The sequence below is a fragment of the Xenopus tropicalis genome, chromosome 5, assembly GCF_000004195.4.
Source record: "Xenopus tropicalis strain Nigerian chromosome 5, UCB_Xtro_10.0, whole genome shotgun sequence".
NCBI lineage: Eukaryota > Metazoa > Chordata > Amphibia > Anura > Pipidae > Xenopus > Xenopus tropicalis.
The window spans coordinates 149,270,285-149,287,338 of record NC_030681.2 but is presented as its reverse complement, the minus strand read 5'-3'; the positions used below and the strand labels follow the sequence as shown (position 1 = coordinate 149,287,338).

The window sequence follows — 17,054 nt, the reverse complement described above, 5'->3', positions numbered from 1 at the left end:
ATGATAAGAATGGAAACTTTCAACTTCATCATTTGTATATCAGCTTTGTTCCACTCAACTTATGGAGATGTAAGTACCTGAATGTAAGCTCTGTGGCCATATATACAGGTATGGGATCCCTTATCCATAAACCCGTTATCCAGAAAGCTCCAAATTACGAAAAGCCCTAAGATATAATTACCCCTTATTGGGGGCAGAACAGTCCTATTGGGTTTAATTAATGGTTAAATGATTCCCTTTTCTCTGTAATAATAAAACAGTACCTGTACTTGATCCCAACTAAGATATAATTACCCCTTATTGGGGGCAGAACAGCCCTATTGGGTTTATTTAATGGTTAAATGATTCCCTTTTCTCTGTAATAATAAAACAGTACCTGTACTTGATCCCAACTAAGATATAATTACCCCTTATTGGGGGCAGAACAGCCCTATTGGGTTTATTTAATGGTTAAATGATTCCCTTTTCTCTGTAATAATAAAACAGTACCTGTACTTGATCCCAACTAAGATATAATTGCCCCTTATTGGGGGGCAGAACAATCCTGTTGGGTTTAATTAATGTTTTATTGAGTTTTTAGTAGACTTAAGTTATGAGATTCAAATTACGGAAAGACCCCTTATCCGGAATGCCCTTGGTCCCGAGTATTCTGGATAATAGGTCCTATACCTATATACATATTTATATATATATATATATATATTGCACGGAGGTGTAAGTACCTGGATAGTAACATAGTAACATAGTAAGTTGGGCTGAAAAAAGACATACGTCCATCACGAATGTAAGCTCTGCGGCCATACAGTATATATATAGCATAGCATGTAACTGGGGATGTACATCCATGTTCTGCATTTCTTTTGTATGTTTGTTTCTCCATTACAGCTTAAAACTGTCTTTTATAACAGTTCAGTAAGGAATGGGGCTTCTGTTGGAAAACTAGAGACTGATAATAGATACTAGAGACAGACAAGGTATAAACAACATTCATTGCAGAGTTTATAGAAAGAAAGGTAGATGACGGATAGAGAACTAGAGAGATACAGATAAACACGTTTGGATTAAAGGGGAACTCCACCCAAGCACAACTTAAGCTTTTTAAAAATTAAACATAATTTAACTTTGCAATATACATCAGTTAAACAATATGCATATATTTCATGAAATTTAATGTAATAATATGGTTTGGAACAGTTCCCTAAGCCCCGCCCCCTGTTCCCTAAGCCCTGCCCCCTGTTCCCTAAGCCTCGCCCCATGTTCCCCTGCTGATCTGGCTGGCTACTTTGTGACTCAAATAAAATGTAACAGTAGTCGTCTGTCCCTCTGCCTGCCTTTAGCCTGCATCCTCCCAATCCCACAATTCCCTGCTCATGTGATGTCAGTAAGGAAAGGAACATCCCAGTGCAATGCATTGTGGGTTATGTAGTTCCTGCATGCTGTCTGTAAGCTGTGGGGACGTTGTTACAATCTGTAACATCAGTGTTTTAGTCCCTCCTCCCCTGCCAGGATTTAAAATGATGCAGAAAGAGAAGAACTGTTTTGCAGCTGGGTTTCAACTTGGTATTTATTCCTACTTTTTGAATTACAGAGATAGGTGTATTAGGGGTTCTATGTTGTGTTGGGCTCTTTAACAAATGTTGGTTCTAAAGCTGGAGTTCCCCTTTAAATTCCTATGTAAAGAATAGATCACAATGCAGTACGAGTGGGCAGTTGGGTTGGAGGCCATATCGACGAGCCAATGTGTTACTTGCCCAATTTATGGGGCCCTCCGCCTTCAGTCAGGGGGAAAAAATCCAGGATCTCGTCTGATTATTTATGGCCCAGTTCCATATCTTTGACATTATAATACACAAACCCGTATGCTGTTTTGTTTGCAGGACGGAGGAACGCCAATGTTAGACACCGAAACTCAGAATTACCTTGTTGACCTTCACAATTTACTCAGAAGAAGTGTTGACCCCACAGCAAAGGACATGCTGAAAATGGTGAGATGTTATAAAGAAACTAAAGGGGAAGTTAACCCACACTTGCCCTGTTTCAGATTCCTAGAATACTTGTTGCACTATGGACATCCATACTACTGCCATACTTGTGTCTAGAGTCATATCTCTCCCCTAGTATTGTAATAACATTTCTAATAGGATTAGTGGTGAGTTGGTTACACTTTGCACAAACTATTGCTGGAGTTATATCGCTAGAGAGCGTCTACCTTAATATTACAGAGTAAAAGAAATCAACAGAAAAACGGGTTTAATGGCAAACTTCATCAAAATTCGGAATTGTGTAATTAGATTAGGTTTAGATTTTGGTGCAATAAAAAAAAAATGAATTGTGGGAAAAAAACACAACCCTTAGTAAAACTGCCCCATTTAATGGTTAAATGATTCCCTTTTCTCTGTAATAATAAAACAGTACCTGTACTTGATCCCAACTAAGATATAATTACCCCTTATTGGGGGCAGAACAGCCCTATTGGGTTTATTTAATGGTTAAATGATTCCCTTTTCTCTGTAATAATAAAACAGTACCTGTACTTGATCCCAACTAAGATATAATTACCCCTTATTGGGGCAGAACAGTCCTATTGGGTTTATTTTATGGTTAAATGATTCCCTTTTCTCTGTAATAATAAAACAGTACCTGTACTTGATCCCAACTAAGATATAATTACCCCTTATTGGGGCAGAACAGCCCTATTGGGTTTATTTAATGGTTAAATGATTCCCTTTTCTCTGTAATAATAAAACAGTACCTGTACTTGATCCCAACTAAGATATAATTACCCCTTATTGGGGCAGAACAGCCCTATTGGGTTTATTTAATGGTTAAATGATTCCCTTTTCTCTGTAATAATAAAACAGTACCTGTACTTGATCCCAACTAAGATATAATTACCCCTTATTGGGGGCAGAACAGCCCTATTGGGTTTATTTAATGGTTAAATGATTCCCTTTTCTCTGTAATAATAAAACAGTACCTGTACTTGATCCCAACTAAGATATAATTACCCCTTATTGGGGGCAGAACAGCCCTATTGGCACCCTTGCATTCTGTGACATTTTGTCTTAAAGAATAAATGTTTGCGAGACAAGTGGGCATCTTGGATTCCAGACTTATTAGAGAAGAAGCAAACAAATCAGTTAATGAGAAGGGACAGAAGAGCAGAGTAGAAACAGGTTGCTAGTTAGCTGGCCTAGGATATGAGGGCTAATTTGGTATTGATTGGTGGGAGGGTATAAAGTGGAATCCAGGGGTTTCCATGCTCTTTGGTTGGCCAGGATATTTCCATCGGTACAGAGGCATCAGATTTCCCATGGTGCTATACAGTATAAGTTGAGTAGCTTTGTTAGCTCTCGGAGACGCCCCTCATATAGGAAGTGGGTCTCATAGGTCATCTGGGTCAGGAAGGAGTCCAATGAATATAGAGCTCTGGGATAGGAGCTCCAAGAATGAGAAATGTTTTGGCGAAACAATTTGCCAATGGTGAAAAAATTTGCTCATCATTACTAGGTAATGGTAGGCAAGATCCTCTCTGTATTACACTGTTGCTGAAACTCCATAATAAGAATGACTCTAGCCTGTAACTAAGTGGTTCTGTATGGCTTTATAACATCTTTATCTTCTCAGCTTGGCCCTGGCATTAGTGTACATCAGTGGTTCTCAAGCTTTGGGTCGGGACCCCTTTGGGGGTCGAACAACCCTTTCACAGGGGTCGCCTAAGACCATCGGAAAACACATATTTCTGATGGTCTTAGGAATAATGTTATGGTTGGGGGTCACCACAACATGAGGGAGGTTGAGAACCCCTGGTGTAGATGGTCCCAGATGCAGGAAACTTGTGGTAAGGCCTAAGTAAAAAATTGAGTGAAAAATACACAGTGTAATTCTATAGAAAATAATTTTGGAGTGATGAGAAAAGAAAGATATAAGATGTTGGCCAGGGTGCCCATACATATAGTGAAACATATATGATAGAGCAAAGAGGTCCTTCTTGCTCACTTTGGAGAACTCTATGAGAAGTAGAGACAGGGCAGTATTTTGGCCAGTGCTGTTTTCCACCTGATTACATTGGCAGTCCAAGCTCTCCGTGTTCCACAGACCAAATAATCAAGGGAACAAACCAACATTACCAAATAATATGGGGTTACAGCAACCTCAGCTTCATCATCCTGTGAAGGAACATTAAGCAGGAAACAGCAATAGATCACGAGGAGGACCTGTCAGGCACAAGACCATTTCACACATTAAAAGGAACGGAACAATAAGGTCAACTGCTGCAAGGAGTCATTCATTGGAAGAAACAAGAGCAGGGCTGGCGCCGGCCCAGAGGAACATAATGAAGGAAATCCTCCCTGATGACAAGTGACATTAATAACCAAGTTACTGATTAGTGAGAGCAAACACAGTGAAAGTAATAGCGCGGGCGAGGAACAACAACACGAGTCAAATTCTCTGCCAATTCACATTGCAAGGTTTCTACTCCTCGCCCGTCTCGACCTTATTGTCTTTCTCCCTATTTGATTGGTCAATATTGATTAATAATGGGTTAATATAACATGGATAATATGCCAAATGGGCCAAAACCCCCTAATAAGCCTCTCAAAATATCATAGAAAGCTAACGAGTCTACTCAACCACTGCTTCTCCTGTCCCTCACACTGTAGGTCCTGTCTGGACATTTGGCAACAATTCAAAAAAGTTGTGTTTTTTTTACGACTTTTCTTGCAGCGACTTTACCTTGTGACTTTTTTTTTAGTAAATATTAGACATTCGGGAAAATGAGTTTAGGGGAATTTAAAAATAAAAAGAAAAGAAGTTTTAGTAAATTTGCCCCTAACTTTCGCCACAAATCCATGCCTGCGGACAATTCAAAAAAGTCATGTTTTTTACGACTTTTCTTGCAGCGACTTTTCCTTGTGACTTTTTTTTAGTAAATATTAGACATTTGGGAAAACGAGTTTAGGCAAATTTAAAAATAAAAAAAGAGAATTTTTAGTACATTTGCCCCTAACTTTCGCCAGAAATCCATGCCTGCCGACAATTCAAAAAAGTTGTGTTTTTTACGACTTTTCTTGCAGTGACTTTTCCTTGTGACTTTTTTTTTTTATTAAATATTGGACATTCGGGTAAATGAGTTTAGTCGAATTCAAAAATTAAAAAAAAAAAAAGAGAAATCGGGAGTTTTAGTAAATTTACCCTGAATCTATGCCTGGCGACATTTCAAAAAAGTCGAGTTTGTTAAGGCATATGGGGCCATTTACTAATGCTCAGATTTTTTTTTACCGATTTGGATTTTTAGCACAAAAAGTCACAACTTTTTCGAAATTTACTATATGTCCAAACAGCTAAAAATCTGAGAATTAGTCAGCTGAAACTCGCACTTTCGCGACTTTTTAAGTTCAGACTTTTTCGCAAATATAAGACATTTGTGGAAGTGAGTATAATCAAATTTTTGAAAATAAAAAAATGAGAAATGTTAGAGTTTTAGTAAATGTGTCCCATAGAGTTCTGATGGGGGTGTCCCATTTGTTCCCTGGGGTTTCGAAATATAGAACAAGTAACTAATTCTCACTAATTAACCTCCATTAATCTCTCTCTTGATATAGGAATGGAGTCCTGGCGCTGCCTTAAATGCCCAAAATGCTGCCGCTAAATGTGTGATGCAACACAGCTCAGCCACTGAGAGACAAATACAAGGTAAGCGCCGATACTGTGTGTCCTTTGTGCTTTAAATAGTTCATTATCTTTAGTGACAAAGGAATCTGTCCCATTTAGCTTCGCCGAAAAATTCAAGAAACTTTAGCGAAATTAGATAAATTGGCAAAAATTTGCAAAACGCAACTTGTTGTTGACATGACTGCGCCAAATTTGGTGTGGTCCAGGTTAGCTCCCGGTTAGCTCTGCCGCAAAATCTGCAAAGCTACAGAAACATTTGTGAAAGGCAGGTGTTGTGCGACTCTTTTTGACACGGCCACACCCATTTTCACATGACCGCACCTATTTTGATGTGACCACGCCTATTTTTACACAACCCCGCCTATTTTGACACGGTCATGTCTAATTTGACGTGACCACGCCTATTTTTACACAATCACACCTATTTTGACGCGGCCATGTCTAATTTGACGTGACCACGCCTATTTTGATGCAACCATGCCTATTTTTGCACAACCACGTCTATTTTGATGTGACCACGCCTATTTTTACACAACCACGCCTATTTTACACAACCACGCCTATTGTGACGCGGCCATGTCTAATTTGACGTGACCAGGCCTATTTTGATGCAACCATGCCTGTTTTTGCACAACCACATCTATTTTGATGTGACCACGCCTATTTTTAACACAACCATGCCTATTTTGAAGCAACCATGCCTATTTTGACGTGGCCATGTCTAATTTGACGTGACCACGCCTATTTTTATACAACCACGCCTATTTTGCAGCGGCCATGTCTAATTTGACATGACCACGCCTATTTTTACACAACCACGCCTATTTTGCAGCGGCCATGTCTAATTTGACGTGACCACGCCTATTTTGATGCAACCATGCCTATTTTTGCACAACCACTTCTATTTTGATGTGACCACACCTATTTTTACACAACCACGCCTATTTTGAAGCAACCACACCTATTTTGACATGACTGTGCCTATTTTGAGGCGACCACCCCCGTTTTGACAAGACCATGCCCATTTTGAAGCGACCCGTGCCTATATTTACACGCCCATTTTGACATGACCTCGCCAATTTTGACTCGGCCACGTCTACCACCAAAAAATCTGGCATGGGTGCAGAATGCAGTGTTGGCTGGCAGTGATGAGCAAAAAAATGTGAAACGCCTTGTCAATACGCCACCTTTTTTACGTGTGTGACATTTTTTCATGCACAACTTTTTTTTTTATTACTCCAAAGGTATTAAAGTCATGGGGCTCATTTAACATAGTGCAAATTTGCCCATAGGCAGTAACCCATAGTGACCAATCAGTAATCAGGTTTTTTCAGTTGCAGGTAGAGCAATAGATACAACTATTTGATAGGTTGCCATGGGTTACTACCTATGGGCAAATTTGCCCAGTGTTGATGAGCCCCAATAGGCGTTTTTTCGCGGTGACTTTTTTATCTTGCCGACTTTTTTGTCTTGGTGACTTTTCTCTTGGTTACTTTTCTCTTGGTGACTTTTTTGTCTTGGTGACTTTTCTCTTGGTGACTTTTTTTGTCTCCGTGACTTTTCTCTTGGTGACTTTTTTGTCTTGGTGACTTTTCTCTTGGTGACTTTTTTGTCTCCGTGACTTTTCTCTTGGTGACTTTTTTGTCTTGGTGACTTTTCTCTTGGTGACTTTTCTCTTGGTGACTTTTTTGTCTCCGTGACTTTTCTCTTGGTGACTTTTTTGTCTCCGTGACTTTTCTCTTGGTGACTTTTTTGTCTCCGTGACTTTTCTCTTGGTGACTTTTTGTCTCCGTGACTTTTCTCTTGGTGACTTTTTTGTCTTGGTGACTTTTTTGTCTTGGTGACTTTTTTGTCTTGGTTACTTTTCTCTTGGTGACTTTTTTGTCTTGGTGACTTTTTTGTCTTGGTTACTTTTCTCTTGGTGACTTTTTTGTCTCCGTGACTTTTCTCTTGGTGTCTTTTTTGTCTTGGTTACTTTTCTCTTGGTGACTTTTTTGTCTCCGTGACTTTTCTCTTGGTGACTTTTTTGTCTTGGTTACTTTTCTCTTGGTGACTTTTTTGTCTCCGTGACTTTTCTCTTGGTGACTTTTTTGTCTTGGTTACTTTTCTCTTGGTGACTTTTTTGTCTCCGTGACTTTTCTCTTGGTGACTTTTTTGTCTTGGTTACTTTTCTCTTGGTGACTTTTTTGTCTCCGTGACTTTTCTCTTGGTGACTTTTTTGTCTTGGTTACTTTTCTCTTGGTGACTTTTTTGTCTCCGTGACTTTTCTCTTGGTGACTTTTCTGTCTTGGTTACTTTTCTCTTGGTGACTTTTTTGTCTCCGTGACTTTTCTCTTGGTGACTTTTTTGTCTTCGTGACTTTTCTCTTGGTGACTTTTTTGTCTCCGTGACTTTTCTCTTGGTGACTTTTTTGTCTTCGTGACTTTTCTCTTAGTGACTTTTTTGTCTCCATGACTTTTCTCTTGGTGACTTTTTTATTCTCTGCAAATATTTTTTGCGCCCAATTTTTGCTGGCGTTTTTCTAAAAATGTGTAATTCTGCTGCAAAAAAAAAATTGCTTATCGCTATTGGCTGGCACGGGCCAGCCCTGTCCTTAGGGCAGGTCGTAAGTGGTGGGCCCTGCTTTTAAAAAACCTACTCTCCATTCCCCTAACGTTACTCTCCATTGTTATTCTTGCAGATCCTTTTAATTATGTTTGTGGAGAAAACATTTATGTAACAACTGCGAAGCCTGATTGGGCAGCAGCGGTCAACTCGTGGTTTAATGAAAGAAATGACTTTACCTACGGGGTGGGACCAAACTCAGATAAAATGATTGGCCATTATACTCAGGTACAATTCATCCTTTATGTAGCCTCCAATATCTAAAATGTGGCCACCTATATTTAGAAGATGACCAGTCAAAGCTGTGATGGCAAATGTAAATAAATGTAGATACGCTGCTGTTATTCTAAATGAAATGGACATTATTGAGTAACCTGAAGTGAGTTTTTATTTACAGGTTTTGGAAAATATAAAAATAAACTGAAAATAATATAATTCCTGAAAAGTTTAACATTTAGTGTAACAGTTGGGTGGCTGCTGGTTGGGAGGCACTTTTATAAAGTGTCATTATCACTATGTTGCCCTACTGTGGCCATTCTTCTTTACTGTCACCATCTTACCTCAATGTTGCCATCTTGACCTATTGTCACTATCTGGTCCTATTGTCACTATCTGGTCCTACAGTCTCCATCTTGCCCTACTGTCTCCATCTTGTCCTACTGTCTCCATCTTGTCCTACTGTCTCTATCTTGCCCTACTGTCTCCATCTTGCCCTACTGTCGCCATCTTGCCCTACTGTCTCCATCTTGTCCTACTGTCTCCATCTTGTCCTACTGTCTCCATCTTGCCCTACTGTCTCCATCTTACCCTACTGTCTCTATCTTGCCCTGTTGTTTCCATCTTGTCCTATTGTCTCTATCTTGCCCTACTGTCTCCATCGTGCCCTACGATCTTCATCTTGCCCTACTGTCTCCATCTTGTCATACAGCCTCCATCTTGCCTTACTGTCTCCATCTTGTCCTACTGTCTCCATCTTGTTCTACTGTCTCCATCTTGCCCTACAGTCTCCATCCTGCCCTACAGTCTTCATCTTGCCCTATTGTCTCCACATTGCCCTACTGTCTCCACATTGCCCTGCTGTCTCCACATTGCCCTACTGTCTCCACATTGCCCTACAGTCTCCACCTTGCCCTGCTGTCTCTATTTTGCCCCACTGTCTCTATCTTGCCCCACAGTCTTCATCTTGTCCTACTGTTTCTATCTTGCCCTACTGTCTCTATCTTGCCCTACTGTCTCCATCTTGTCCTATGGTCTCCATCGTGCCCTACAGTCTCCATCTTATTCAACTGTCTCCATTGTGCCCTACAGTCTCCATCTTGTCCTACTGTCTCCATCTTGTCCTATGGTCTCCATCGTGCCCTACAGTCTCCATCTTATTCAACTGTCTCCATTGTTCCCTACTGTCTCCATCTTGTCCTATTGTCACCATCTTGCCCTACTGTCTCCATCTTGTCCTATTGTCACCATCTTGCCCTACTGTCTCCATCTTGTCCTATTATCACCATCTTGCCCTACTGTCTCCATCTTGTCCTATTGTCACCATCTTGCCCTACTGTCACAATGTTGTCCTATTGTCACCATCTTGCCCTACTGTCTCCATCTTGTCCTATTGTCACCATCTTGCCCTACTGTCTCCATCTTGTCCTATTGTCACCATCTTGCCCTACTGTCTCCATCTTGTCCTATTGTCACCATCTTCCCCTACTGTCTCCATCTTGTCATATTGTCACCATCTTGCCTTACTGTCTCCATCTTGTCCTACTGTCTCCATCTTGCCCTACTTTCCCAATGTTGTCCTATTGTCACCATCTTGCCCTACTGTCACAATGTTGTCCTACTGTCACCATCTTGCCCTACTGTCACAATGTTGTCCTACTGTCTCCATCTTGCCCTACTGTCACAATGTTGTCCTATTGTCACCATCTTGCCCTACTGTCTCCATCTTGCCCTACTGTCTCCATCTTGCCTTACTGTCACAATGTTGTCCTACTGTCTGCATCTTGCCCTACTGTCTCCATCTTGCCCTACTGTCTCCATCTTGCCTTACTGTCACAATGTTGTCCTACTGTCTCCATCTTGCCTTACTGTCACAATGTTGTCCTATTGTCACCATCTTGCCTTACTGTCACAATGTTGTCCTATTGTCACCATCTTGCCTTACTGTTACAACATTGTCCTATTGTCACCATTTTGCTCTTATGACCATTTTCCCTGGATGTTTCCATCATGCCATGATGTCACTATCTTGCCCTATTGTCACCATTTTCCTTACCAGTACCATCTTTCCCTGCTGTCTCCATCTTACCCTGATATTTCCATCTTGCCCTAAAGTCACCATCTTGTCTTATTGTCACCACCTTACCCTACTATAACCATCTTCCTTCAATTTCATTGTCTTCCTCTAATGTTACTATCTTACCCTACTGTCTCCATCATGTCGTATTGTCACCATTTTGCCTTAATCTTCCTCTGCTGTCACCATCCTGTCCTACTGTAGCCATCTTGACTTTTCTCAGCTAGAACTATTTTGCCCTATAGTCCCAATCTTGTCTTAATGTCCCCATCATGCTCTTCTCTCTGACCTGCCCTAACCATCTTTTCACCATCTTACCCTGATTTCTTCATCTTGCCCAGATGTCACCATCTTGTTTTCTGGAAGTTTTAGCTTAAATTCTCATTATTCTAGGACTGATCAATACTGTAGTAAAAGTCAATGTTTTATTTATGTGCTTCAAGGTTGCCTGGGCCAAAACGTATTTATTGGGATGTGGTTTGGCTTTTTGCCCGGGAAACTATTATCCATATGTATCTATCTGCCATTATTGCCCCATGTAAGTATGACTGAACTGTAATATTAATAACATTCTCCTTTATTTACATCTTTAGCTCTGTTATCAGGCTTTTTAAAAACCATAGGGCTTATTTTCAAGTAAAAGGGGTGCGGTTTGAGCTAAGCAGCACAAATTTGCTCCTCACTGCTCATCCTCTTTACAAGCCATGCAGGGGGTGGGGCAGTGATGTCGTGTGGGTGGGGCTATGATGTGGGGCTATGACGTAGTGATTGGCAATTGCCCGATGGCCACGTCAATCACAAAGGGTCCTGCCCTTCCAAATTGGGGACACCGGGCTGGTGGTTTTGACCCGGGACAGCCCTTCTGAAAACCGGCCAACCCTAGTCTCTTCCTACCTATAACACATATGTCCCATTGGTTTCTTTCCTTTCATGGTTTGCAGGAAACTAACTGATAAGTCTGATGGAAAGTGGAAGATATAGTAACGTCTTCTGTAATTCTATCTACACATGTTGAGATCAGGGACATTGTAAGGGTTGTCATTAGGCATGATACTCTGAATATAGTATAGTAAATATTGGTAAATTGATGGTAATATAATTCTTCTGAATTTTTGTTTAATAGGGGAAATATGATAAATAGTATCAAAACGCCATACGAAGCTGGGGAATGGTGCGCCTCCTGCCCAGAGTCGTGTGAAGATAAATTATGCACCTCGTAGGTCGGGTACTAATAACAAGGTTACAGATATATAGAAACATTGGGGTAACAGTCACCCTGCTATAGTTCCAGGGGTACCCAGGGCACAAATAAGCACTCACCCCAAATCCCCCCCTAACTGGCCTTCAGGCTGGGCCCCCTTAGCCCATAACAAGGTTACAGATATATAGAAACATTGGGGTAACAGTCACCCCGCTATAGTTCCAGGGGTACCCAGGGCACAAATAAGCACTCACCCCAAATCCCCCCCTAACTGGCCTTCAGGCTGGGCCCCCTTAGCCCATAACAAGGTTACAGATATATAGAAACATTGGGGTAACAGTCACCCCGCTATAGTTCCAGGGGTACCCAGGGCACAAATAAGCACTCACCCCAAATCCCCCCTAACTGGCCTTCAGGCTGGGCCCCCTTAGCCCATAACAAGGTTACAGATATATAGAAACATTGGGGTAACAATCACCCCGCTATAGTTCCAGGGGTACCCAGGGCACAAATAAGCACTCACCCCAAATTCCCCCCTAACTGGCCTTCAGGCTGGGCCCCCTTAGCCCATAACAAGGTTACAGATATATAGAAACATTGGGGTAACAGTCACCCTGCTATAGTTCCAGGGGTACCCAGGGCACAAATAAGCACTCACCCCAAATCCCCCCCTAACTGGCCTTCAGGCTGGGCCCCCTTAGCCCATAACAAGGTTACAGATATATAGAAACATTGGGGTAACAGTCACCCTGCTATAGTTCCAGGGGTACCCAGGGCACAAATAATCACTCATCCCAAATCTCCCCCTAAGCAGGGGGCAGTTGAAAGGACATTTTCTTATATCATTGGCCTCATAAAATATAAGGGGGGGGGGGGCTAAACAATGTTCTACATGGGAATGTATTAGGCATATAAATAATATCGGATAGTAATCATTTAGTAACTACAGGTCTCCTCTTTCCTTAGGAACCCTACAGCCTAATGGATGAAGATGGAGAGGTTACAGGGACCTTCATGAAATGATTAACATGTTCTGTTAGAGGCAATAAGATTGTGGCCCTTGGTGTGGCCCTTGGTGTGGCCCTTGGTGTATGCTCTATCATTACTAGCTTCATGCCATATTACTAGAGATCAGCTTCCTGCTTCATAAAATGTTTCCAAACCAATGCAAATGCTTGTGTTGTGGTCGGATCCTTACTATATGTGGGTAACTAGTAAAAATACTACTTGTGTTATAAACCCTTCCTCCACTCCCCCATGGCTCTCTGCCCATTGATTGGCCAACCATTACACAGCAATGAATAGAAGATCTTGTGGGAGAAGTTCAATACAATCTTGTCCTGTGCTACAGTTACTGTAGGTCCTCTCTTAGGCTGCGGGTCTCTAACCCTGGGCTACAGTTACTGTAGGTCCCCTCTTGGGCTGCGGGTCTCTAACCCTGGGCTACAGTTACTGTAGGTCCTCTCTTGGGCTGCGGGTCTCTAACCCTGGGCTACAGTTACTGTAGGTCCTCTCTTGGGCTGCAGGTCTCTAACCCTGGGCTACAGTTACTGTAGGTCCTCTCTTGGGCTGCAGGTCTCTAACCCTGGGCTACAGTTACTGTAGGTCCTCTCTTGGGCTGCAGGTCTATAACCCTGGGCTACAGTTACTGTAGGTCCCCTCTTGGGCTGCAGGTCTCTAACCCTGGGCTACAGTTACTGTAGGTCCTCTCTTGGGCTGCGGGTCTCTAACCCTGGGCTACAGTTACTGTAGGTCCTCTCTTGGGCTGCGGGTCTCTAACCCTGGGCTACAGTTACTGTAGGTCCCCTCTTGGGCTGCGGGTCTCTAACCCTGGGCTACAGTTACTGTAGGTCCTCTCTTGGGCTGCGGGTCTCTAACCCTGGGCTACAGTTACTGTAGGTCCTCTCTTGGGCTGCGGGTCTCTAACCCTGGGCTACAGTTACTGTAGGTCCTCTCTTGGGCTGCGGGTCTCTAACCCTGGGCTACAGTTACTGTAGGTCCCCTCTTGGGCTGCGGGTCTCTAACCCTGGGCTACAGTTACTGTAGGTCCTCTCTTGGGCTGCGGGTCTCTAACCCTGGGCTACAGTTACTGTAGGTCCCCTCTTGGACTGCGGGTCTCTAACCCTGGGCTACAGTTACTGTAGGTCCTCTCTTGGGCTGCGGGTCTCTAACCCTGGGCTACAGTTACTGTAGGTCCCTCTTGGGCTGCGGGTCTCTAACCCTGGGCTACAGTTACTGTAGGTCCCCTCTTGGGCTGCGGGTCTCTAACCCTGGGCTACAGTTACTGTAGGTCCTCTCTTGGGCTGCAGGTCTCTAACCCTGGGCTACAGTTACTGTAGGTCACCTCTTGGGCTGCGGGTCTCTAACCCTGGGCTACAGTTACTGTAGGTCCTCTCTTGGGCTGCGGGTCTCTAACCCTGGGCTACAGTTACTGTAGGTCCTCTCTTAGGCTGTGGGTCTCTAACCCTGGGCTACAGTTACTGTAGGTCCTCTCTTGGGCTGCAGGTCTCTAACCCTGGGCTACAGTTACTGTAGGTCCTCTCTTGGTCTGCGGGTCTCTAACCCTGGGCTACAGTTACTGTAGGTCCTCTCTTGGGCTGCGGGTCTCTAACCCTGGGCTACAGTTACTGTAGGTCCTCTCTTAGGCTGTGGGTCTCTAACCCTGGGCTACAGTTACTGTAGGTCCTCTCTTGGGCTGCAGGTCTCTAACCCTGGGCTACAGTTACTGTAGGTCCCCTCTTGGGCTGCGGGTCTCTAACCCTGGGCTACAGTTACTGTAGGTCCCCTCTTGGGCTGCGGGTCTCTAACCCTGGGCTACAGTTACTGTAGGTCCTCTCTTGGGCTGCGGGTCTCTATCCCTGGGCTACAGTTACTGTAGGTCCTCTCTTGGGCTGCAGGTCTCTAACCCTGGGCTACAGTTACTGTAGGTCCCCTCTTGGGCTGCGGGTCTCTAACCCTGGGCTACAGTTACTGTAGGTCCTCTCTTGGGCTGCGGGTCTCTAACCCTGGGCTACAGTTACTGTAGGTCCTCTCTTGGGCTGCGGGTCTCTAACCCTGGGCTACAGTTACTGTAGGTCCTCTCTTGGGCTGCGGGTCTCTAACCCTGGGCTACAGTTACTGTAGGTCCTCTCTTGGGCTGCGGGTCTCTAACCCTGGGCTACAGTTACTGTAGGTCCCCTCTTGGGCTGCGGGTCTCTAACCCTGGGCTACAGTTACTGTAGGTCCCCTCTTGGGCTGCGGGTCTCTAACCCTGGGCTACAGTTACTGTAGGTCCCCTCTTGGGCTGCGGGTCTCTAACCCTGGGCTACAGTTACTGTAGGTCCTCTCTTGGGCTGCAGGTCTCTAACCCTGGGCTACAGTTGGCGATGGCTGTAATGGGGCGCCCAACTCAATATGGCGCAACTTACATAGAGCACTGATATTTGATTTGATACACATACATCACAGAACACCATTCCACCATATTGTGCATTGAGGCCACCCTTCAGTCTGATCAGATTGGGTTTCTTCTGCTCATTTCTATCATCTTGTACCAAGTGGTACGTTCCTCTTATCTATTTTAAATATGTCTCACAGCAAAAAGAATATGGATATAGGGACGTGTTACCGAGGAATCATTTTACTGGAGGTCCATTGGTCAGTCCATTCAATGGTCTGAAGAGCATCCCAATGGTCTTGAAGAGCATCCCAATGGGGGAGTTGGGGAGACCAAGCATTGCAGTGTTTCCTTGTGTCCTGCCTTGTATGAAACCAAATAAGTTTTGGTGAGTTCTATGAGTTTGTTTGATGAACCCCAATAGGACCCAAGTGGAAGAAGATACATCCTTATCTTAAGGAAGTTAAGGCAATATTGATAGAGAGCTTTCTGGAAATCTTGAATTGCTCTACAGGTCATCGGGGAATAGGGTCGCCACCTTTATAGAAGAAAGTTACCGGCCAACAGAGGGCTGTGACAAAGGGTGTGGTCTGTGATGCCTAAGGGGGCTGTTTGACAACAAAAGGGGTGTGGCTATGGCATCACCAGCAACTCCAGGAAGATTGGAGAAAAGAAAAAGGGTAGGTCTTCACTAAATTCTGGGCATAAGGGGGCTTAAGGGGGCTGGCCAGTGGCTGAACCTAAGGATATTACACATTTATATGCTATTACATGCCAGTAAAGTTGTAACACTCGCCCCTGCCTTGACAGGTAAAATATTAGGCCAGTAAAATACCGACCGGGTGGCAACCCTATCAGGGAAATGGTCCAGGTCCTGGTACTGGTCCCTTGCACTTTGGACAGTCATGTGATGCAGAATGCGGCGAGCCAATCACAGCTCTGCTATTACAAGGGGATGATAAACTGCACTTTCCTGCCAGGCCCTCTTAGCTGCTTGAGGAAGACCTGCCCTGTGTAACTGGAAACCTGCAAAAAGGCCAAAGTGTTTAAGGCCTGTAAGTATTCCTAAGGGTCCACTCTTATGGTCTAATTGACAAGAAAGTGAAATGCAATGCTAGGAAATATCATATACATAGTTACCCTGTATTCTCTAATGTGGCCACTAGATGGCAGGGGAATAACATATAAATCATTTCATGACACTATAATAGAGTGAGGAAGTGAAACCGCCTTGTTTACTCTGTGCAGCTATTAAACACCTGCCCCCTGCAGGGCGAAGTATTAAGTAATGTCACACAGACCCCCAGTTGCTTGTGTCAGCTTATGGTACATAGGGGCCCCCCGGGGCTCCCAGACCCTCAAGCTTTACCAGTACTTTTTCCGGATGGGATTCTGTTTCCCAGGTCTGAGCCCTCGTGTATGCTGGAGGCCAGGGGGTAGTGCAACTATATCTCTCGGCTTGAGACAGCAATAAAGGGTGCCAGTAGTTCTTGAACTTAACCAGAAAAAGGTTCATTAACTAGTAGTGTTGCCACCCAGCCGGGATTTGACCGACCTATCTGGCAAATGACCATTGCTGGTGCCCATATTCCGAATTTACCCGAAATATATCTGCCAGTAGATTTACGAGTGTAATCCCTCCCTTCCCTGACTCTCCCCCATGTGTGTATGCAGCGCGCCCCTGAAACCTGTGCTAGGCCGCTTTCTAAGCCAAATATGGCTCACTGGGTACGTCATCAATGCTTTTCCCTAGAAACAGTTGTAACAGTGACATAACCCCCAGTGTTTAAGAAGGACACAATGACTCCCAGCAACCACAGCACAGAACAGCTCTGTGAATCCCTTAGGCTCAGTGGCCCCAGCATTAAATGACACAGTGGCCCCAGCTTTTCTTAAGACAGTGG

The 17,054-nt window shown here is 43.7% G+C and overlaps 1 protein-coding gene across 2 annotated transcripts; it reads left to right on the top strand.

Annotated features, from left to right (window-relative positions):
• On the top strand, positions 1-12,946 carry crisp2-like (cysteine-rich secretory protein 2-like). 2 transcript variants are annotated; one of them, NM_001201342.2, is given in 7 exon segments: positions 1-69; positions 1,878-1,985; positions 5,607-5,697; positions 8,357-8,508; positions 11,017-11,111; positions 11,697-11,789; positions 12,741-12,946. In NM_001201342.2, coding segments are annotated over 7 exon segments (624 nt in total). In that variant the 3' UTR covers positions 12,757-12,946.
• The last annotated feature ends 4,108 nt before the right edge of the window (positions 12,947-17,054 follow it).

What these genes read in the sequence shown, in the direction of transcription:
- crisp2-like (XM_031901590.1), top strand. Translation starts at nt 1, where the DNA reads ATGATAAGAATGGAAACTTTCAACTTCATCATTTGTATATCAGCTTTG. An exon ending in CAAAGGACATGCTGAAAATG is followed by an intron (nt 1,986 to 5,606) that starts GTGAGATGTTAT and finishes CTCTTGATATAG; the next exon opens with GAATGGAGTCCTGGCGCTGC. An exon ending in TGATTGGCCATTATACTCAG is followed by an intron (nt 8,509 to 11,016) that starts GTACAATTCATC and finishes ATGTGCTTCAAG; the next exon opens with GTTGCCTGGGCCAAAACGTA.